This window comes from Gallinula chloropus, assembly GCF_964237585.1.
Source record: "Gallinula chloropus genome assembly, chromosome: 5".
NCBI lineage: Eukaryota > Metazoa > Chordata > Aves > Gruiformes > Rallidae > Gallinula > Gallinula chloropus.
In genome coordinates, this window is record NC_140090.1 from 68,136,919 (window position 1) to 68,160,080 (window position 23,162).

The window sequence follows — 23,162 nt, forward strand, 5'->3', positions numbered from 1 at the left end:
ATGGAGTGTGGAAACACATGGCTGGTCACTGTCTGCAGATGATGTCAGTTGTAGGAGTTCAAAGTTAGAGGGCGTAGCTGGTCGTGGGTTTGGGTACTGTACAGCAAGCCAGCATTGGCAGCAGATTGAGCATTCACGTGTTGGATGTGCCTCTTTTGCTTCATTTTGGCTGCTTTAGCAGGGATACCAAGTCCCTCTGTTTCTGAAAGGAGAAAAAAAAAAGATCTTGACTGTTTGGGCCCTACTGGAAGGGTTGGACAGGGAGAAATGTTCTGTTTGCAGGCAGCACAGTGAATGTTTTTGCTGATTTTGAACATTTTGCTCATCTCTGTACACTTCCCCTTGGAATCTCCAGACAGCTCTTTTCCCCAAAAAGTGTGCTGCCAGAAAAATTTGGCAGGAATCCTTTAGTTCGCTAAAACTAAAACAACTGCTGCACCACATACATGTTCCAGGTCAGCTTTACAGTAGGAATTCATTTCCAAGACTTTGCTGCAGTTCACCAAAGCCTTCAGTCAAACAACATACCAGTCCAGTCCTGTGTTGTCTTACACTCCAGTACAACCACCTCCTTTTTCAGAGGGATTTGCCCTGTTCCTTGCCTTTCACCCAGCCTCCTACACGGATGTACTTGCTTTCTCTTCCCTAGGTATCAAGCTTCACCTTTGGCTGCTGCTACTCCTCAGCTGGTGTTCCAGCGATAACCCTGCCATGACAAAGCCTAGCTGAAAGTATAGGGCAAACAAACCAGATGTCCCAGCCGTGCAGAAACTCAAATAGGGTCACGAGGGAGTTACTTCCTGATTGTCTTGTGCTTTTTGTAGCCTAATCCCCACAGCGAAATCATCTTAAACTTGTTTTGCTGTGGCTGGGTAAAATTCACAAATCCAAAGGAGAAGGCAAGCTGTCTTGCATAGTCTGACTTGTGCCCTGCATGTCCTGCTTCCACCTGCTCCCTGTTAAACAGCGAGGAAGGGCAAGAGAGCTTGCTGGTGCTGTTTCATCCCCTGCTTCATGTACCCCCACCCCAGCTCCTCGCCAGATACCCGGATCTGTTGGTGCAGACTGTTCTTCAGATCTTGTTCCCATATGTTCTGGACATGGTCTCAGCTGGATCTTCCCCTCTGAACTCTGCCAGACCACTGCTCATGCATTTTACCAACATAGATGTTTTGGGAGGAGTAAGTCAGCTGGAATTGACAGGGCTTACAGAGGTGTCTTCTGGAGCATGGGAGCAATTGCTCTTCAGAGGCTCCTTCCCAGGACAGAGGCATAAAAAACAACATCTGCAGACTGACTGCCTCCAGTTGACTCTCATTGCAAGATAAGCAAAGGATTTTTCTCAGATGTCTTTTTCCATCTTACCTCATGGCTGTGGGTGTACCACGTATGCTGGATGCTGTCCTGATAACTGGAAACCAGCTGCAGTTAATGTCCATCTCCTCCTGTCCCACTTACCAGTCTGGCAGCAAGTGAGCAGGAGCTGGAGATACTGCCTTCAGCTGCTTGCTTTTGCCATCATACTCCACAAACATTCAGTAACTTTTTCCTGCAGTGTGCTTAGGCTGGGTCTGCAGTTCTACTGATTTAAACTGACATAAAACTGTCCCTGAAAGTCAGAGTCTTTCTCTTGCTACTGTTGAGTTTGGCAGATACGTTCCAGTCTGCTCTGGTTCCCTCAAACCAGTTCAAAGCACAGTTGCACACAGCTTTGTGCTGGCATGAGAAGAGGTGGAGGAGGCAGCAGGAGGTGTGGAAGAGACAGTCAGGAGAGGACCACGTCATTCAGCAGCCTTTTTTTTTTATTATTATTCCTTCTTAAAATGTTTCTAGGCCTATGGCCTGGATCCTTCTCCTGGCGTTCTTGAGCAGCAGTGTTGACTCGTACAGGCTCGTGTCTGAAGTGGCAGGAGATGATCTGGTCTCTCTGCCAAGGACACTGTTAAACCCCAGTGCATCTGGGTTGTGGTACCAATTAAATCTCTCTCCTGGTTTTGATGATAGTGTTGGCCCTGTGCAAGACTTCTTTTTTTTCCCCCAGTCATGACTGACTGTGAGGCCACCATTTGGGACATCACTTGTTAGTCAATGAAATTGTCCCACTTCTCCTTCTGTTCAGGACCAGCTCTCATGGAGCCAAAGCTATTACCCAGATGCTTGTCAGCCAGACACAAAAACACTTTGCAGTATGTTTTGGCTTGCTTTTAGGGGACTCCCTGCCAATAGAGCGATGGCATTTGCCCAAGTTTACCGTGAACTTGAGGGCAGATTTCTCTGTTCCTACCCTTGGAACACTCCAGAAAATGTTTTCCATTTTCAGGGGATAAAAGGAGCTTCCCTCAAAGGGAATGCTGGTGGCTACATCCCAGGTAGCAAACAGCACAGACTCAACACTGCTCCCCACTTTTCCATGAGGAGGGAATGCTCTGGGTTCTTTATTCTTAAATTATTTTATCCTTAATTGTTCTTAAGTTTGGGCAGAACTGTGTTCAGTGTTCCAGAAAGGTTTTTCGTGAAGCTTTCAGTCTGGCATGTTCTTTCATGGCTGCTAGAAAACATCTCCAAGTGCATGCCTGTCTGATGGGACTCCCTTCTCTAAGGACGCTGTAAATGTAGCAGCCTTCTTGTTCTTGGATATATCTTCTGGCTGCAAGAGATGACTTTCATGGGAGGCAATTCCATTCTCAGGTCTCTTTGCAGCTCCCTTCCTGACTGAGCTTGGAGCCTTACAGCTCTGAGCCTGGGGAAGACATCTGATGCTGGGTAGAAGGTTGGCTTTTATGAAAGGTGTTGATGCTCTGGAAGGGAAATCTCTTGGCAAAACTCAGCACCTTGGCTGGGTCTGATTCACCCTTTGGTTGCATCATTATCCACCCATTGGCATCATCAGTGAATCTGACAGAAAATACAGCTGGGTTTCTCAGTACTCAGCCTTTTTTGGGCTGGGGCAGTTCAACTTCTGACTCTTCCATAAACCAAGAGCGAGTCTGAAATCGCCTTCCAGTCTGACAGTCCCTTGGTGTGCATTTAGCTCCAAACGGGTTCATCACTTCTGTCAGTGCTGTCCATCAGCAGTTGTTTTTCCAAAAACCTTGTGTGATCTCTGCTTGTCACGTTGCCCTCAGATTGCCACTTTTGTTCCCAGTGGTCACTGCCAGGTTGGCAGTGGGAAATAATCTCTCTCAGATATCTCTTGGCAAACGTGGCTCAGGATGCCTGGTGTCTCACAAACCTTCCTCTTTTCCCAGTGACTGCAGTGATAGTGCAGTGCAGCTGAAAACCAGCTCCTGTCCGTTTGGGAAGGAGGCACATGCTGAAGAGCACAGGAAACGCTTTAGGGGATGGGGAAGGCTTTTGGGGACAGTGAGGCAACCAGAAGCCACGTTTTGCTTGGCTTCTAGAGGCCTTTTAATGCCAAACTTGTGTTGCCTCTGCACATCTCACCCATCTTCAGCACAAGGCAGAGCTGCTACCCGCTTTTTCCATGAGCGAGGTCTTGGCGTGTGCCGCTGCCGTGCTCAGCTCCGTGGTTCCTGCCCGTGTAGTGTTGTCTTTGGGTGAATCTGAAATTCCCCTCCTTGCCCTCCTGCCAAATGAGCTGCTGGGCGCTTGGGCCGGTGGACTGCTCGGCTCACCTCCCTGCTGCTGGTCTGGAGCCCGGCATCACCAGGTGTACAGTGCGCAGCTCGGCCCTGGACATCTTCACAGCTCATACTTTTAGACATAATATTTACAATTGCACTTGGCCTCGCACACGTAGCTTTATTCCAGATAAATGACTGTACTATATATTTGCTAGGCTTCTACAGGCTTTCTGTTCTGCAGCCAAAATTGCAGCTGTGCCCAAACTTCTGGCTAGGGCATGTTGTAGAGCCTTTTATGGAGGCCCTGGGCTCCCAGCACCATGCTGGGCTTGCAACCAGAGCTGCACCCGCTCCGACTCAGCGCTGGCACCCCTGCTGAGGTGACAGCCCAGGAGCCCCTCGTGTGCCTCAGCACCTGTGAGTGGGTGTCCTGTCCTCTTTGCTTCCTCTGTGTGGGGGGAGCTTTTGGCCCTGCGGTGTGTGATGAGGGGTGGGCAGAGCCATTAAAGAGGACACCAGAAGCCAGGGCAGCAAAGGACTGTGGTGGGCAAGCGCAACTGACCTCTTGTGATCATCCAGGCAAGTCCTTGGGCTCCTGCTGACTCAGGGCTTGAGTAATTCCTAGAAGCCCTGGGAAGCGTCGGCAGTTAATGAAACCGAGCAATAACTTGGTATTAGTGGGTTCTTTTTCTTGAAATTCCCATGAAAACCAACAGATCTCACCCACATGTGGTTGGGAGTGTGCACAGACCCTTTGCATGAGAATGGAGGTGTTGTTCCTGGCACTGTGGCCAGATTGCAATCCAGCAAACTGTGGTCTGTTTACTTAAAGTGCCACCTGTGGTTTCGGTAGGATCCAGCCTTAGTTTATTATCCTAAACTGCTGTATTTTGTTACTGCCTGTTGTTTACAGAGTTGCCGTCTTCCCAGGAATGGCTGAGCTTACTTTGACCCCTACTCTGAGCTTGTGCCTCGGTTTGTCTGCAAAGCACTTTGGGATTTCTCTGGAACGGGTAGAGAAGTTTTCTAAAGAAATACTATTTTTTAATCTTCTGGATGCAGGCTTGGGTGGGAGCAGTTATTCCCTGCAGAAAAACTGGGCTACAGCTGAGATTGCTTAACAGTGGCAGTTCTCCAGGACATCTTAACTAACTAAGTGCTGCTTCCTACCATTGCATCTAGAGTCCTTGGGAAAGGACATGATCAAATGTGTTAAAAAGCATCTGTTTTCATAACTGGAGCTAAAATCCCTGGATAGTTGGGTGTAATTTTCCATTGTTTTTGAACACACGATCACGGGCTGCTCTTCAAAAATAAGGAGTGCTTAGAAGATGAACTGCAGGCCTGCTGTAGTGCATGGTGCCGTGCTGTGCCAACGACCTGGTTTTGACGAGAGTGTTCTTGCTTCCTCAGCAAGCGAGAGCCAAGGGACCTTCTCTTAGCAAGAAATAAAGTGTATTAGGGGGAATCTTCAAACTGCAAGAGAGTGGCTGCAAGCTTCTGGCTTTGGAAGGAGGGGTGGACTAGACCAGTGCCTTTATTTTATATAGCAAGGCATTTTTAGAAACAGGGAAGGTGTGTGGAGAGCAGCAGACACTTTATCAGCTCGCTTTGAAGGAAGTGCAAGGGGCATCACATGTGCTTTGTCTTTTGCTTCTCTGGAGTGAAGACATCTTCCCTCTGCCCTTCATGGTACAGCTGAGCAGGCTGACTAGAAAAACTGCCTAGGAACCTCGATTTCCAGCCAAGCAAGAAAAACGGAGCATGTAACACCTTCATTTGATAGCAGGTTTGATAAGGTTTGGTATAAGGCAGAATCCAGTCCATTAGGGAAATTGGTTATGCAAGGCAAGAGAGAGATTTCAGTTTGCTGTGCCAAAACACAGGGAGAATTCGGGTTACGACACAGGGAGGTGAAAGTCGAGGCTCAAAACGCTCGGAGGCACGATACAGCGTATCCAGTTCACCTACAAACAGCCTGGTGCGGGGCTCTGAGATCTGTGGTATGGGTTGGCTGCACTTTGTCCTGATCCAGAGCAATGCCTCACTCATACTTCACATTCCTAAAGCGTTCACCTTTTCCCCACCCAGCTCTTAGCAGAGAAAACACGGCGAACTCAGCAGGGGATGCTGCAAACGACAAGGCATGGTAGAGGTGGGACTCAGAGGTTTTCACTAGGGAGAAGGAAGCTGCCTGACCTTGCAGGGCAGGAGGCAGTGCTGAAAGCGGGCTCTAGTGCTAGGAGTCTTCATTTGGGAAGAATGAAGAGTGGCAGAGGTCTTGCTGAAAGAAAAACGCTGGTGTGATCTCCACTGGGGAGCGGCTGCCAGGCGTTTCTGAAGTGGGAGCTCTCCTGGTATCCGTAGCTGCAGAAAGCTGAGTTTAGGGAAGATGAGGGGTTGCAGGTAGTGAGCGTGGGCTGGGGCTGCAGGAGACAAAAGGTTGTAGCTCTCCCAAGTGCATCTCGGAAGCATTTCTCTAGTATATGCAAGCAGGAAGGGGGATTTGTGGAAAGGGGCTGTTACTCCACACTGAGGGAGTGGGGAAAACTCAGGAAGTGCTCCTTCTAAAATTCCCTTCTGAGGAGCAGCGTGCGTACGGTACCACCGTGCACAGGAACCGGCCGTGACCACAAGCAGGGCAGAACTTAGGTTCCTTGAGGATTCAGAGTGGGGGGCTGGTTTAATTTAATTTTGGATAATTTAAGACATTGAGTACAGAAATAAGTCTTAAAAATATTTTGAGACATTTATGCAAAAAGAATGTATTTTTTGTTAAATGTAACAATGAAGGATTTGGGTGGAAATTAAAGAGCAGTGCAAACAAAAGCAAAACATAGTGCTTGGGGTTTTCCTCTTCTGTGGTCAATCTGCAGAGTGTCTTTTGTGTCCCAATTGTTATTTTCAAACCAAAGTGGCAGTGGGAGACAAGTTCAATGCTGCTCTCAGCTCTGCTTGTATTTTTTGGTGAGATGAAATAATATCCAAGGGGTGGGGGCGACGAGGCGTGGGGGGAATCTTAGCCCTGTCCCTCTCTCTCTTTCTCCTCCAGAGTTGTGCCTATTGAACATAAGGCCACGCTGTACCAAAGTGCCTCAGAACTACCCCATTCTGTCAGGGCTACCAGAGTAGCAACCACCTACACAGCCTGGTCCGTGTCGAAGCCTCCTGGCACCCCGTGCATTGCTGCCTTTAGAGCAGTGCAGGGTTCAGATCCAGCCTTTCTGACGATCTCCATCGCCTTTGTGGGGTTTCCTGGGTCTGGATGTGGCTTTTGCACTCTGGCTAACACTTGCTTTTCCCCTGCTGCAGGGTTTTGGCTGGTGTGGACCATCATCATCATCCTCAGCTGCTGTTGTGTTTGCCATCACCGACGCACCAAGCATCGCCTGCAGGCCCAGCAGCGACAGCACGAGATCAACCTGATTGCGTACCGGGAAGCCCATAACTACTCGGCCCTGCCGTTCTATTTCAGTATGTACCTCACACTGTGCTTCCTGGAGCTTGTGGGGAGCAGGGCAGCAGTGAGTTTCCCATGTTGGGTGGAAGTGGGGAGCAGTGCCTGGGCTCAGCAAAAGGAGGGGGGCAGCTCTGCTGCCTAACCTTGGCTTGTAGAGAGGAAGTGGTGTACCCCAGCTGCTTGGATGCATTTAACCCCCTGAGTCGGGAGTCGAACTACAGCAGCTACAGCACCTTCACAGTGTCCTGTGACTTGGCTCTGTGAGTGCAGTGATTCCTTGGAAAGCTCTGAAAACACCTCGTTCAGGACTTCACGAATTCTCCTGCTTTCCAGCTTGCACTTGCTGCTGGTGGGACTGAGATGTAAGAAGTGGCTTCACAAAATTCGGTCACACAGGCTGGGTGGCAGTGGTGCCTCAGCAGGGACCATGCTTGCTCCCACCCTGTGCTGCTGGTCCCAGAACAATGCTGCTGGTGAGCAGCTGTGGGAGGCTGGACAAAGGAGCTGTTGCCCACAGCTCAGGCAAACTGCTAGAACAGTGAGTCTCGGCCTTTTGATTGGAGGTACCACAGCTGAGTTTCCTGCAAGGGACTCTTGAATGGCATGTCTGAACTTGCTTTTCTTGTTAAACTCTTGCAGCCACCTCAGCAATAATGCCCAGCAGCGCTTTCCTTCCCAGCCCCAGGGACACACAACTGCATGTGGAGAGCTGCAATGCTGTCTTCAGTCTGCTCTGGCTCCACAGGCTGTTTTGTTGCCTCTTAAGAAATAAGTAAAATTTTTCATGGATTTGAGGGGCTGTAAGCACAGCAACCAAAACTCTTGCCAGTGCTGCCAGTTTAGTCTGACTGAACAGAGAAACTGAATCCAGCACTAAAACAACCACCACAAGTCAGGATCCTGAGTTCCTTGTAACTAACTGCTCGTGTCTCTCCGTGCTTGCACAAAGCTTTGTGAGATGAAGTCTTTGCTGTTGAAAGTGAAAACTCAGCTGAGAAGCTGGTGTTGGAGAGGGCTGGCAAGTCATCTCCTGCCAATGCAAGCCATCCCTTGGTGCAGTTTATGGGGCTATATGGGGTTACAGGGCAGTGGAGGGAGGCTTGCCCGGTAGCCTGAAGTGTAGACTCGAGAACTGGGAGATCAGGTTGATGTTCCCAACTGTGTCCATCTCTTCCTGTAGTGGTGCCCTCCATGACTGCTGCTTCTCTGAAAAGTGGCATAGCTTGTTTGTGCAGAGCTTGGCACTGAGTTTGGCACCCCTTGTTAAGCCGGTTGAGCTGTTTGGCAGGACAGTGCTGGTAGCTGACAGTGACAGTGACCTGTGTTAGTGACTCATGTTCATGAAGTTAACTTCTCCTTGCTTCCCACTTGTAGGGTTTTTGCCAAATTACTTACTACCTCCCTATGAGGAAGTGGTGAACCGACCGCCGACCCCCCCACCGCCGTACAGTGCCTTACATCAGCAGTGCATCCCAGCAGGCAGCAGTAGCACAGCCCCAGACACGCCAAGAAACCTGCAGCCAGCACAGAGCAGCTCAGCAGCACCCAGCAGCAGTCACAGCAGTACTGACAGCGCTGGCTCCCCTCACCGCAGGGACCCCGAGCCCTCCACCACCGCGCTGGTGGAGCGAGCAGTTGCCAAAATGCAAAGTGTCGAGCCCGGAGGTACCAGCACGGGAGCTGAGCTGGTGGAGAGGGCCAGTCCCGATAAGGATACAGAGTGCAAGGAGGAACTGCTGAAAGGTTACAGCTCTGAGAGCCTAGAGCAGAGCAGCGCCATTCCCGACGCGAAGGACAAGACGCCGGGCAGGCAGCGCCGTTTCACCGGTGACTCGGGCATCGAAGTCTGCGTATGCAACCGGGGCCATCACGATGACGACCTCAAGGAGTTCGACGGGCTCATCGATGATGCTCTGGACGGGCCCCTGGACTTCTGCGACAGCTGCAGCGGCCGCCCCCACAGGGACGAGGAGGAAGGGCTTTTCGATGCCGCGGAAGAGCAGCACCGCGAACACAGCCACCACCACCTGCCCCGGCAGCCGGTGTGTGTACTCTTGAACACAATAAACGAGCAGGACTCTCCAAACTCTCGTACCAATAACTCCCCCAGCTAAGGTGACAGCGTGGAAGGGAGAACTGGGGAGAAAAAACAAAGAAATAAAAGTGAAATAAGAGGATTAAAACTTTTAACAGGAGGAAAAGGTGATAAAACCTTTTGTTTTTGTTTTTTTTTTAGTTTCTTTTTCTTTCTCCCCCTCCGATGTAATTTGGGGACTAGTTCTCGAAGATCCGGCTCGTGGGGGAGACGGGTCACTCTGGGTTTTGTTAATCGTGTCCGTCCTGCTCTGTGGGGCAGGGACTGATGTTTCTCAATGAAACCTAACAAATGGAATTTTCCCAATGGTGATTTTGGTGATGGTTACTACGAGTTTGTTGGTTTTAGTTTTCCGAAACACTGCTATATCTCACAATCAGTAAAGCTCAGCACATCTCACCCTGGGAGGGTACGAAATCACTGCAAGGCTTCAACCTCCAGGTGTCTTCCCAGAAGCATCAGCTTCTGACAGTGCCGGCAGTCAGTAGCCCAAGAGTTCTGGTTTGATGTAAGTGCTCTTGAGGCATTGGGGATTTCTTTTCATTTTAGGTGGTTTTTTTTTTTTTTTTTGGTTTTTTTTTCTTTTTTTGGGGTGTGTGTGAAGTTTTCCCGCAGCTGATGAATACCTGAACACATCAGCCCTATTAATCTCTGGTGCTTTGGTGTTTGAGACAGCAGGTAGGAAATTGCCCACTCGAAGCTGGTGACTGAAGGACCAGTTTCTTCCAGAAGGAGTGTTAGCCTACAGTAAGCAGTTTGCAGAGAAAGGGTGTGCAGAAATTTGCCTTTATATGTCTTTTTTTAAAGACAAGGGTATTCCTTCAATGCCTCCAAGAGCACAGTTAGAAGTAGAATCCAGGCAGCTGGGCTGCCTTCCAAGTACTGTGGTCTCCAAATGACCTTTTCCCGGTGTGCTGCAAAAGGGCTTGGCTTTAGATATTTTTTTCTCTTTTTTTTCTTTTTGCACCCCAAGAGCAGCACACCTGAGTTAAAATGACAAAACAAAAAGAACAGGGCTCTCTTTGGCCAGCGTGCCTTCAAGCTTCGGTGACGCATGTTGGAAGTGGAGACGAGAGCTCCGTCCGTTGCGAAGGGAGGACTTACCGTGTCCATGTGGAAGACCTGTGCAGTATTGTTTTTAGGGTTTTTTTTCCTGATCCAAAGGTCTGGTGCGATCCTAACGTTGACCACTTAAATGAATGTCCATTTTATTTTATCTTTTTTTTTTTTTTTCATGGTGGCAACTGGCTACTGTATAACGTCTGTGAGCGTGTGTGTGCGACTGCAATCCATGCATGCGAGTCCTACTGGTAATACAAAAACCTGCTGTAAGACTGCAAGAAAATTTACTGTAGCTTTGCTTTAATAAACGGTAGAGATTTCGTTAGTAACGACCTGAAGGAAAAAAACAACCAACCTGAAGAGCTGAAACTCACATTCCCTGAGTGCTCGTGTGGAAGAGAGCACCGTTCAGACTGTGTACCTTGTTCTCTCGCCCTGGGGTTTTCTCCCCGTCCCTTTTATAATGATGGTCGTCCAGATCGTTACTGTTATGGGGGGAAAAACAGAAATTGAAAACTGAATTCAGACATACTCAGATTTGATTGATTGAAAAACCAAAATCAGTTTTAAATAAGGTGAAAACCAAAATATAATGCCTTTTCTGATAACTCGGCCCTGTGTGTGTGTATCATTGTGAGTTAATGAGATGTACCTGCAGTTTGTGGTTTGGGTTTGTTGGTGTATTGTAACTGGAGGTGTGTAGCTCTGCGCTGGGTACAGGTGTCAGAGCAAGACCAGTGCTGCTGAGCACAGCATCCCACCCACGATTCGAAGAGAGCACTTTTACCTCACAGGGTGCAGGAGAATCTCCGTTGCCTGTCAGAGCCTTTCTCTCCCATCAGAACAGTGGATGAAGACATGCTCTTCAGGTTGGGTCTTGGGGAGCTTTTAAGAACAAAGGATTTTGATTTGCATTCAGGAGGCCTCGTTCCTGGACACCTGGAGCACGAGTGGTAACGGAGAGGCCGTGCCTGCCCGGAGCCAGGCTGGCTCGCTGCACGCCACAGCCACCTGGGGACCGGTCTCTTCCAGCCCTCTTCACTGACCACGTGTAGCTTTTGAGAAGAGAACTAAAGATCCCCAGTGCCACCCTTAGGAATTCTGTACGTATTGGCACCTGGCTTTGTTCCTGGCAGCACAGTGGAAGCTGAAAAAGCACGTCACCCCTTATGGACTGGGACTGCACTGCTGTAAAGCCTGGGGATGGCCCCGTGCCCGTGGGAGACCCTCAGCCAACATTTCTCTTGGCATAAGGCAAAAAAATCATGTATTTGCTTTCCTCCCATCCCACTGAGGGCATAGGAACCCCCCACTTCTCTGGACACAGAGGTGAGTACTAGTAAGCTGCACTGATGTCCTGATCTTAAGGCGTTGGGAAGCAGCGGTGGTGTGCCTGGGGTGTGACTCCTGGAGGTCTGTCAGGTGTTTAAAGACCACGAAGAAACACAGCACAAGCTGTGTCTCTTCAGCTCCCGTGTCTGTGGAGGAGCAGCACGATGCTTCAGGCTTTTAGACTTGGACGTGAGATGGCCAGTGTGGTGAGGGGGAGTGGTGTGGGGCAGGACCCCGGCCTGGTGAGCTCCTCAGAGATGTCCAGGCTGGTGTCTCTTCAGGGGAAAAACATGGGCAGGCAGAGGACTCCCAAAGCTCCAGCTCTGGAGCTTCAGAAAGGTGCTTGATCCTCACATGTACCCCTTCATAGAAAGCCAGCGCCACCCAAGCTCCTCTCTGACAGCAGACTGTGGGTGTGAAATGACAGAGCAGTGAGGACATGGGGGCAGGTGTGCACCTGTAATGCCAGAGCACCAAACCCCACCAGTTCCAGCTGTAAGGGGCAAGTGTTGTATGGGATCATGAACATGTCATTTCAGAGCTCTGTGGCACATGGTGCAGCACAATTGAGAGCAAATCAGTGTCCATCACCGCTCCCTGTTCTTCTTTACTATGTGCTTTTAAGTGTTAATGCTGGTAATACTTGAAGTCTGTTTTTGCCAGAGTCTGTGGCCCTGCAGCGCTGCTTCCAGGGCATGTGTCTGGCTGCCGAAATTGGCTCTGAGGGCAAGGACCTGGTGGGTGTCCTGGTAGGCTTGGGATGTGTCACCTGGGGACAGGCTTTTCAGAGCACTGTGATTCAGGGTTCCTGGGACCGGTGGGCACCGCAGCATCACCTCAGTGTTCCTGAAGGACTCTGTGGCTCCCATGATAGACATTTCCCCTCTGGGAACACCCTTCCTGCAGCATATCGTCCTGTGTTTGTATAGCCCAGCGGATGGGTGTGGGCTGAAGATGGAGGAGGAGGGAATTGTGTGTCCTGGTGCTTGCTGGCAGCCCGCTCTTGGAGCGTGTACCTACCTAACTCGAGGCTAAGGGAAGCTGAGGACTAGTTAGGCCTCTGTGTTACACGCTGTCATCAAAAATCCTCTGGGCCAGGAAACCTGAGCAAGCCCCTGGGACAGGACCGAAATCAGCAGGCTCCACTGAAAGCACGAGGCTGCACCAATGGGTGATGGGAGCTTTGGGCTGCGCGCCCCAGATCCCGTCGGGGATGTGCGTCAGTGGCGACAGCCTGGGCCCTGCTCGCTTCCTGGGCCACCTCGCTTCCTGCCCCACGCAGCCTGGGTTCCCACAGCCAAATATCCTCATGTCCCCCGCACGCCTCAGCCCGGCGTGTCCCACAGTGACCTGCCCCCGGCGGGGCTTGGCAGGGAGCCGGGGCACGGTCTGGCTCCAAGGAATAAACTCCCCTTGCCTCTCCTTGAAGCCTGCTGCTGCCTGGCCCTTGCTTACCCTGCCTGTGCCACGCATCCTGGGAAGTTTCCCCCCCACCACTACCCTTTTTTCTTTTCTTTTTAAATTTTTTTCTCTTTTTGTTTCTCTAAGGGAGAAGCCTGGGCCGGGAGGGGAGTAGCAGTTGGGAAACATCCTGCAGCCTGGGAAGGCCGGCATCAGTGGCTTTTCCTCCTCAGGACTGGTTCCCCTCTCCCTGGCCGCAGGGATCTGGTGATATCAGATGGGGCTGGTGCCTGCGCCAGGCCCTCTCCGTGCCGGGAGGGGCCACAAGCTCCCTGGTTGTTTCTCCATTTGTTTTTGGTGGAGGCACAGCTGTGTCCCAAGGTTGGTGCTTACTCAGCTCTGCTGGCACCCAGCCTGCCACAGAGCCCGCAGGTATTTCTGGTGTCGCCTGCTCCTCCTGCCCCGGTTGTACCTGTCCCGTGCTTGGTGTAAAGCGAAGCCCCTAAAATTTGGAGGGGTCCTGAGCTGAGCCCTGTAGCACAGCTGGGTCAGCCGAGCGCTGTGGCGGTGCCCGTGCTCCCCTCACTGGGTGTGTGTGATGGAAAGGCTTGGGCTAACTCTGCCCCCTGCCCTCAGGCCTGGAGCTGCACCTCCACTTCATGGGGTACCCGGGATACAGAGTGGGCACAGCTGCGCGTGAAAAGGCTTCATCCTTTCTGCCATCATCAGTTCCCCTCTTGCAGACCCCCTCCGCCACAGGAAATGGATCCACTAGTTCCCAGTCCCTTTGGCACCAACCCCTCCTGTCCTGTTTGCCCTGTGCAGAGACCCAGCGTGGCCCCAGAGGAAGGGAGGGCAGGGCCCCGGTGCCTCAAGCCCTTACAGCAGCAGGATTATTTCAGTGGCAGAAGCCTCAGCGTTCCCAGCTGAGCCTGTGCTCAGCCAGCCAAAACCTGGTGCCAGGTGCTGAGGTTCTCCCTGACTGTCTGTGAGTATCAGCGCCTCATCCCCCCAGTCTGTGGGTCACTGGGCTCTCCTGTGCCAGGATGAATGAAACTACAGGGCTCGTCCGAGGTGGTGGATTTGCATGTCTTGGGGTCCTCAGTTTCTGCAGGGGACTCAGGGGAGCAGGAGGAGGGAGGGACGGAGGGAAGGGGCTGTGCAGGTTGGGTCCAGCACTGCCCCGCTGCTGCTGGCAGCCCAGGAGAAGCTGGCTGGTGGGCTCAGGGGTTCGGATGCAGCAGCAGGGCTCTGGAGCAGCTCTCAGGACATAAATACCAGCTGGATGATTCAGCAGCGTCTCTGTCTGTTCCCAGAGCGGGAGCAGCCATGCCGGCGGCTGTTTACCAGTTCGCAAGGTGCTGGGCAGCTGGTGCTGGGAACTGAACCCCCTGGGGCGGCTGCTTCTCCCGGTCAGCCGGTCGGGAGAGACGAGCTGGGGCAGGGGGCAAATCACCCCACGGCAGGGCCGGGCTCGGTGTAGTGGTGTTTGTGGTGCGTGGCTGGTCTCCAGGCCAGAAATGGGATGTGTGGGCCCTGGCGCATGGGGAAGCCCAGCTGGGGTGCGAGCTTTGGGCAGGAGTCTGTGGCTGCAGCCATTCTCTGGTTTAGAAACATCCCCCATCCAAAAGTCTCTGTTTCTGCCTCAGGGTCCAGGCTGGTCCAAGTGCACACACCCTGCAAGGTGCCAGCCCCATGCTGACTCTGGCAAGGAAAAAATCCCTTCCCCTATGGAGCACACACAGACTCCCTTGGCAGAAGGGCACAGAGGTGTAGGAGGTGCCAGGCTGATGTTCTCAGAGGCAGCGGGAAGCTGTAGTTACTGGTCACCACAGAAGATTGTAGAGGAGCCACCCTGCCAGCACATGATGCTGGGGACAGGGCCTGGGGCAGGACCGGGTTGGCATAGAGGTGCCAGTCCCCAGAGCATCATATTTAGCCAAGATTTCCCCAAACCCTCTCTGAGCCCAATCCCCCTTCACCCATCCACCCACTCCAGCCTGTGCTGGGCTTGCAGACCCCCTCTGCCTAGGGGGATTGGAAACTAAGCAGCATCCCCCGTGTGATGGAAGCGGGAAGGGGTGTGAGGCTCAGCCCTTACAAGCCAGCAGAGACTCCACACAGCGACGGTGGAGCTGGGCTCCTGCTGCACTCCCCTCAGCCCACTTCTGGAGTCAGCTGCGCGTATCGCCCCGAGGACTGTCCCTGCGGCCGGCATGGGCACCGTGGGTCTTCCTCCAGCTCCTCCCTACCGCCCCGAGAATGGGCTGGGAGGAGGGAAGGTGCTTCTGGCGCTGTGCGGGGCTGCGGGTGTGTTTCCTTCACCGCCCCAGCGCCGTGGGCCGGCGGGACCCGTCTGGCATCAGATGCTGAGGGGGGAGGGGGCTGCGTGGAAGCCAAGCGCTGGCGGTTCGAACCCCCCGACCGTCTGATGCAGAGAGTAGAACGGTCGTCGGGGGGGGTGGTGGTGGTGTAGGTTTTACGTTGCTGTTCCTGCTAGCCAGAGCGCGGGCGGGGGGAACAGAGAAGGGAGGAAACACGGGGGGCTGGGGGGCCGGGGCGTTGCACCGTGCTGCGCTGCGTGGGGCTTTCCCCTCGGCCCCAGCCGCTTCCCCCCCCCCCCCCAGGTGCCCCGAGGCACGGCTGGGCTGCTATTCCGTTAACTATTAAAAGGTGCAGTAACTAATTGCCCGCTGCCCTCCGCGCACGGCGGCTTTTAGCGAAGGCGAACACGTCCCCTCGCGTCGCAGGGAGGTTGTGCTGCTCAGCCTGAGGGCCGGTACCCAGCCGGAGGGAGGGAGGGAGGGTCAGCATCAGCGCCGGGACACCGAGCAGGCAGGAGGCGCCACGATGCTGCGCGGCCAGTGCCTGCAGCCCCCGGCTCTGTGGGGCCCGTGTGCCGGGGCTGCAGCTCAGCTCAGCTGGGTGGGAGCCTCCCAGCTCCTTCTTTTCCCCGCAAGAAGTGGGTGGGGGTCCCACTGCTGAGGGCATGCTGCCTGGGATGGGGCAGGGGAAGGCAGGGTGGGGGGAGCTCCCTCAGCCCCGGGGCAGGCTCAGCTCCCAGCTTGTGTCATGTCCGTCCTCCCTGCTCCCGTGGGGAAACTGAGGCAGGGCGCAGACAGGGTCACCCACCCGGGGACATGGCCACTGGGCACAGTCTGGGCAGTGCTCACCCACAGAGTGCCCACTCGTCACCTCTTCCCCCTTACCCCGCTGGGGTGGGCCCTTCACCCCACCAGCCATGCGGGTGGCTGGTCTCCGTGGCTGATGGATGTCTCTGGATGGGCTCCCCCACATCCCCCGGGTGGGGAGGGCAAGGGGCTGTTCCAGCTAGCAGCCCAGCAGAGGGGCCACAGCCTCCCAGCTCAGCCCAGTGCTCACATGAAGTTTTGGGGTAACCGTACATTATCTCAGGCACCCTCCCACCTCCCCTGCCCAAAAGTCAGCTGGAGCCACACTGCTTTGGGAAGAGCTTTATCTGGGCAACTCCACATCCATGGGGGAGGCGGGGTGTAGACCCCACGTTCCCATCCAGGGGCTTGTCCCCATCACGAGGCCACTCGCCAGGCGTCCCGCAGCCTGGCCTTCACCCGAAACTTCTGCACCTGCAGCACGACACCAAACTTGCCCTCCAGCGAGGGCAGGGGCTGATCCTGGGGGCACTCGAGCGTGAACCTCTGCAACACCCAGGCCAGGAAGAGGAAGAGCTCCATCTTGGCCAGGACTTCACCCAGGCAGACGCGGATCCCGGCCCCGAAGGGCAGGTAGCTGGGTGAGGGTGAGTGGATGTGCTGGCCCTGCTCATCCAGAAAGCGGCCTGCAAGAAGGGGCACCACTGGGGTCAGCAGGGATCAGTCCCTTCTGCCTGAGACCTGCCTGAGCTCATCACATGTGTGTCCCTCCCATGAGCTGCCCCAGCTGCAGCGGGGGAGGAGCAGCATCTGGCCCCCCACCCCAGGCTCAGCCTCTCCTGCTGTGCCCACCCTGTCGTCCCCTGCCCCCCCCCCAGGAGCACAGGGGGCACCCAACCCACCGGGGTTGAATTCCTCGGGCTTGTCCCACTCCTTCTCGTCGTGGTGCACGGACCAGAGGTTGATGATGACCCTGGCGCCCTTGGGGATGGAATATTCCCCGATGCTGCAAGGCGAATGCAGAGTGAGGTGGTCGCTCCCTCCTGCGGTCTCTGCCCGAGTCCCAGCTGTGCCCCGGGGTCTCACCTGGTGTCGGCAAGGGACACATGTGGGATGAGCAGGGGGGACACGGGCCGGATGCGCAGCACTTCACTGATGGTGGCCTCCAGGTAGGGCAGCAGTGGGCGGTCGCTGAGGTGGGGGTGACGTGCCAGGCCGATTTTCTGGTCCATCTCCTCCTGGATCTTCCTCTGGACCTGGGAGGGGAGCAAGGGCTGGGGTGGAAGCCCGGGAAGACGGGTGGCCTGTGCGCAGGGTCTCCCCATGGCAGTAGGGCACACCTAGCATCACCAGCATGTCCTGGCAGGTTGTGCAGGGCAGAAGTAAAATGCCCAGAGCCTGATCCTGCTTATTTGCAGCACCTGACATCTCTCTTGGTACCTGCATTGCCCAAAGCCCCCACCATGTCCCTGGTGCCAGAGGGAGCCCAGCCCCCCTGCTGCAGGGTGCAGAGCCTACCTCGGGGTAGTGGAGCAGGTAGAGCACAGCCCATTTGAGCACAGTTGTGGTGGTCTCCACACCAGCCCCGAAGATGTCCCCCACTGTCATAAGGAGGTGGTCATCAGTCAGCTCCAGCCCTGGTGCCTGGGGGCTGCTGTTCTCAGCGTTGAGTCGCACTTGCAGGAGGGCATCCATGAGGTCCCGCACCGTGCCACTGCAGAAGGCTTCCTGCCAAGAGACACATGTGAGTTGGGCTGTCGTGGCACCGTCCCCTCCTGCCCCAGCTCCAGCACCCTGCAGCTCCCGAGCATCTCCCTGTGCTGGGTCCATTGGCACCTTGTGTTCATTGAACTTCTGCTGGAGCAGCTGGTCACGGACCTTGAGGCATCTCTTCAGCAGGGCCAGGTCCTTGTTAGGGAAGATCTGGGGAGAAAAGCTGTGTTACAGCAAGGGGCTGCAGCTCAGCGCAGCCTCTGCAGATTCCCAGGCAGTTGCTCTGTGCCCAACCACGGTACTGCTTCTCATGGAACAATGGGATGGGGACCTTCATAACCGTGGGGGGGGCTCAGGTAGCCACTTCCTGCAGGACACATCCCAGCTCCTTCTGAGCTGAGGGGAACAGGCATTTTCCATGTCCCTACTCACCTGGAGCCAGGGGAAGATGTCCACCAAGCTCTCCTTGGCCACTGTGTCCACAATACCCTGGCTGTACTCCAGCATGGCCTCGAACTCGGGGTCCCCACGTTGGTAAGAGGAGTTGAAGCAGAGGGAGCAGACCACGTTGGTGACAGCCCGTGTGAGCTCGGGGGCCATGTCCAGGGCCACATCCTGTGCAGTGCTGAGCGTCTCACACAGGGACGCAGCCTCTCGGCAGACTGGGGTGAAGGGGAGAAGCAGGCAAAGGGGTGGTGGTGAAGCCGAGGGGGTGGAGGGGGCAGCTGGGGACTGGAAGGGGAGGTCCCACACTCATTCAGGGTGTGCAGCCTGCAGAGAGCACCCCCAAGGCAGGGCTGAGCCCTGAGGTGCTGGGCTGAAGGATGGAGATAGAAAGAGAAGTCTCCATGTGCGGCTTGATGCTCCTCCCAGGTGGAGTGAGGAGCCCTGGGGAGGGGGAGGTGGGGGCTGGCTCCATGCAGAGCAGGCAGCAGGGAGCTGCCTCCATGCCTCAGTTTCTCCATCTGTGAGTGGAGTGAGGGAGATCAAAGCTCAAAGCTCATGGTGGAAAATGCCACCTCAGGGAGAGGTGTCAGGGATGGAGAGAGAGGGACCAAGCCCCCATTAGGCAAACTGGAGGATGCTGGGGGGTTAGGGCTGAGGCAGTGAGTCTCCCGTTAGTTCCCGGGGAATCACAGGGCACAGAGAAAGCAGACATCCAGCCTGGATCAAGTGCAGGAGGGAGGCAGAGCTGGGAGGGAGCCTGGGGGCTGGCAGGGGCACTTACTGATCCTCTCGAGGGCAAGTGAGCCCTCCCCAAACATGGAGAGGGCAGCGTGCACCAGCTTGCGCTGGAACTTCCAAAGGGGCCCGTAGCTGGCGAAGGCGATGTCCTTGCCTCCCCGGGACAGCAGGTCTGTGGTCACCTGTGGGACAGGCAGCCCTGGGGTCACCCTGCTGCAGGGCAGCCCCAGGGAAGCTGTGTGTTGGAGAGGGGGAAAGCTGCGGGGGTAGATGGCCATCTCATCCCAGGGATGATCTGGGGGGTTGGTGGTTAGTGCTGGTGGGCAAAGCCCAGGTCATGAGCTTTGTTTTCTCCCCACCAAGGACCAATGCAGAGGTCAGGGGACAGATGCCAGGGTTAGGGACTGGGGTGCCCAGAAAACTTAAGGGGTGCAGAGAGCCTGGTGGTACCTGAACCCACACCCCCATGCCCCAGATGAAGCCAGCCCAGAGGAAGAATGGGCACCCTCTGGATGCAGGATGTGTGGGATTTGCCCTGGGGAACAGGGAAGGAGGGCTGCCTGTGCCATTGCCTTGCTGTAGGCAGGACAGGGAGAGGAGACAGATCCGTGGGTGCCAGCGCCTTTCCTGTGAGCATCCCTTGCACCACCCCACCCCACAGTGGGATGGGGTCCCCCCCAAACCTGCTGCCAACTCACGGTGCGGGGCCGTCCAGCGAAAGCCTTCCCCTTCTTCAGCAGCACCTCCCTGGCATGCCGGTAGCTGTTGACCACCACGACGTAGTGGGAGCCCATCCAGAGGGCGTAGAGGCTGCCATAGCGGCCCTGCAGGCTCCACAGCCGCAGGTGGAGCTGGGGGTGCCCAGCCAACTGCAGCAGGCTCCCCACCAGCGGCAGGGCCGGCAGGCTCCGCGGGCGTCCCAAACCCATCCCTGTCCCTGTCCTCGCCACCGAGGCGGCTCGCCGGCGTGCCAGCCCCCAGGCGCAGAGCAGGGCCAGGGCCAGCAGCAGGGCTCCCAGCAGCAGCATGGCGGGGCTGGCTGCGAGGCTGCGGCAGCACAGGGGGCCTTTATACCGGCTGCGGGGTTGTTGCCTTGACCCTGAGGCGGGCTTGCTGCCTTATCGAGGGGCTGGAGGGGGAACCAGGTGCTGGGCCTGAGGCCAGTGCTGCAGCTGAGCATCTGGCGGGGGGCAAGGGCAGTGAGGCCACGGCCGCACCGGGTGGCCATGGGGAAGTTGCATCCAGTGGGCTGCAGGCCAGGGGATGCCCAGTGCTGGGCCTGTCCCTGGGGCTCCGTCCCCAGGGCCTGGGGGGTGCAGGGGCACCTAAGCCCTCAGGGTATCCCCTAGGTGCCCTGAGCTCAGCTGGGGAGTGCTGGAGTATCGGGGTCTGTGCTCAGGCTGGGGGCCCCTCGACATGTCTGGGAGGGGATGGAGAACACAGGGCTGGGGCACGGGGAAAGCACCGGGATGTGCTGAGAAGCACTGGTCAGCACTGGTCAGTGATGAGAAGCACTTGTCAGCGCTGGGCAAGTACTGGGGTGTGCTGAGAAGCCCCGCTCAGCCCTGATCGTCGTTGGGCAGCCCCGGGCAGCGTTGGGCAGCCCCAGGCAGTACCGCAGCCCTGCTCGGCCCTCAGCCCCGTGCTGACGTGCACAGCCTCGGTCAGCGCTGGGCAGCACCGGACAGCGCTGGGCCGCCCCGGGATGTCCATGTCCAGGGCGATGTCCGAGTCCGATCCCAGGGAGGGTTCCTGGGGGCAGCCGCGGCGGGACGCGACCTCCGAGGGTGCCGTCCCGGGCAGAGGTGGCCACTCCTGGGAGCTCTCCCGCCGCGGCGGTCCCCGCGCCTTCCCAACTCTTCTGACCCGCCGCGCTCGCCGTAGCTGCACGGCCGGACTCTTCCGACCTGTGGCGCTCGCCGTAGCCGCACGGGCGGGGCAGGCGGGGCAAGATGGCGGCGGGGGCTGCGGCGGACGCCCAGGCGCGCTTCGGCCACTCGGTGAAGGGGCTTCTGACCGAGAAGGTGACGAGCTGCGGCACCGACGTGATCGCCCTCACCAAGCAGGTGCTGAAGGGCTCCCGCAGCGCCGAGGTGAGCAGCGGGTGGCGCCGGGAGGCCTGCGGGGCCGGGCCGGGCCGGGAGCGGCGGGGTGTCCGGGCCGGCGCTGCCCCCCCGCCCCCGGGGGATGCTTCTCGGGGTCGTCGGCCGAGCCGGGCGGCGTGGCCGGGGAGCGGGCGGCTGGCGCGGGGCATGCCGGGGGCTGTAGTCGGGGCCGGGCGCGTCCCCGGGGCCGGCGGGACGCCCCCGTAGGGCTGTTGGGCCGCGGGTGCCGCTGCCGGCGCTGGGGGGGCTGGCGGGAGGCCGGCGGTCGCCTGTGCCCCGGGACATCTCTCCGGAGCGCGGGGCTGGGGCGGTCCTGAAACCCGTGTGCGCTGGGGGTGGGCACGACACCGCGGTGCTCCCCGCGAGCCCTTGTGCCGTGTCAGCCGGGCCCCGGCCCGTCGGCAGCGCTGCTGGGCAGCCGCCAGAAGCGCTCGGGAAGCGCAGAGCTGCCGCCGCTCAGTCTGGTCCCTGCAACTTGTTTTTTTAGCTCCTGGGCCAAGCTGCTAGAAACATGGTGATGCAAGAAGATGCCATCCTGCACTCTGAAGATGTAAGCCACGTTTATCTGCTACAGCACCAGTGTTTCTAGTGGGCAGGCGGAGAGCAGGGTTGTAAGAACAAATACGCTGTTCCTGGAGCCCTGAAATGGAAATATGTGCATCCAGGCAGCAGGGCTGGTGGCCAGAATAATTTACTGCTTTTTCAAACCCTGTGTGCTGCTGGCCTTCCTGAGTCCTGCAGCGCAAGCCAACATCTCTACCAGAAAGCTCGAGGGCATGTAGGTTGAATCAAATCACTTAGTGTCTGTGCCTGGCATTGGGAAAGAAAAGGGGAGCGTGCCACTGCTGACAGGTACTGGTGGGGGTGTTTCAGAGGCAGCGTGGTGGGACAGTGATGGCTGTGCTGGAGGAACTCCCTGGGCGTTGGCACAGCTTGCCCTGTGATTCTGCTGAACTGCTCCTGTGTCACATTCATTCTTTGTCTTGTTCTCCACAGAGTTTAAGGAAAATGGCTATAATAACCACTCATCTACAGTACCAGTAAGTAGGGCACATGTTCTCTCTGGGGAGCTGGGTAGATTCCTCAGTCCCTTTCTGTTCTGCTTTGCATGAGTTCCGCTCAGACTGTTCCCTCTTGCCCAGCTCCTCAAAGCTGAGTAGACCCTGGAACTGGAATCTTCCAGCCCTCTCCAGCTCCACTGGTACAGCTCAGGCTGTTACGGGGTGGGAGCTGGGAGTTTTGCTTCCTGTTTGCCATGCGCTGTGTCTCCTGCGAGAGCATGTGATGCATCTAGGGCCAAGGGGGAGAAGACAGTGCTGCTCCTGTCCTCTCAGGACTTAATCCAGAAACATAACGGGGATTTGGCCTCCTGAGCCCTTTTCTCCAACATAACACAATCCCTGTTGCTGAGATTCTGTTTTTCTAATGCTCTTTTTGTCTCTTTTTTTCATCTAGGCAAGAAGCAATCCAGAAGAAGTGAGTACTCAGCTGAAGGAGCACCAGGAGGACCCAGGGACATGTGTAGGAGTTGATGGAGAGGGAAAAATGATGGAGTAGGTTGGGGCAAAACAGTGAAAATGTTTCTGCAGCTGCCTTTGAAGTAGATGCTGGCACAGAGGGATAGTGTCTCAGTGTTGTGAAGAGATGGGAACTGGAGCGAAGGGGTGATTTGTACCAGAGCTTCCAGTTGTTTCATTAACATGGTAGAGCCTGTGAAATGATTTGTGACAGGAGATGAGGGTGGCATAGAGCAGAGCTGTCTGTTTTGGGTCTGCAAAATGAGGATTGCTTGTGGAGACATGGAGGTGGGTTGGGGAATCCTGGGGTTACTCTGCTGTAGCGTTGGTGCTAGAGCTGTGCTGGTCCCTTGGGAGCAGGCAGCGCGGTCTGGGGAGCAGATCTGGCTGTGAAACCTCTTCTTGTTTCATCCCCAGCGTGGAGCAGTCGTCCAACCTACAGGACCAGCTGAGTCACTTGCTGAAATGAAGTGCAGCTGAAGGCATGAGGACATCTTGACTGGCACCGAGGGCAGTGAAGCCTCCTTTCCCCTCCAGACCCCCGGGTTCAGACCTGTGTCTGAACGGTGCTGGATGT

At 55.9% G+C, this 23,162-nt stretch overlaps 3 protein-coding genes across 5 annotated transcripts in view; 2 read left to right on the forward strand and 1 right to left on the reverse strand.

Moving 5' to 3' along the window:
* The window catches only part of WBP1L (WW domain binding protein 1 like), a gene marked incomplete at its 5' end in the record, with an annotated part of 58,598 nt that extends 47,799 nt beyond the window's left edge, over window positions 1-10,799 (forward strand). For all 3 annotated transcript variants that reach the window (XM_084265352.1, XM_084265353.1, XM_084265354.1), the window contains 2 exons: window positions 6,897-7,058; window positions 8,419-10,799. In XM_084265352.1, coding sequence (XP_084121478.1) covers window positions 6,897-7,058; window positions 8,419-9,158 — 902 coding nt within the window. In that variant the 3' untranslated portion in view covers window positions 9,159-10,799. The remainder of the gene's footprint in view (window positions 1-6,896; window positions 7,059-8,418) is intronic.
* A 5,683-nt stretch (window positions 10,800-16,482) lies between these two features.
* On the reverse strand, window positions 16,483-19,991 carry CYP17A1 (cytochrome P450 family 17 subfamily A member 1; the record flags this gene model as incomplete). Its single annotated transcript, XM_084265392.1, has 8 exons — window positions 16,483-16,751; window positions 16,968-17,071; window positions 17,152-17,321; window positions 17,584-17,793; window positions 17,902-17,988; window positions 18,211-18,440; window positions 19,007-19,145; window positions 19,662-19,991. 8 exons carry the CDS (start codon window positions 19,989-19,991, stop codon window positions 16,483-16,485), a joined length of 1,539 nt encoding a protein of 512 aa, XP_084121518.1.
* A 924-nt stretch (window positions 19,992-20,915) lies between these two features.
* Window positions 20,916-23,162, forward strand: BORCS7 (BLOC-1 related complex subunit 7; the record flags this gene model as incomplete). The annotated part of the gene is made up of 5 exons (XM_084264821.1): window positions 20,916-21,056; window positions 21,556-21,618; window positions 22,065-22,108; window positions 22,524-22,544; window positions 23,003-23,162. The coding sequence occupies 5 exons, from the start codon at window positions 20,916-20,918 to the stop codon at window positions 23,052-23,054; spliced, it is 321 nt and encodes a 106-aa protein (XP_084120947.1). The 3' UTR covers window positions 23,055-23,162.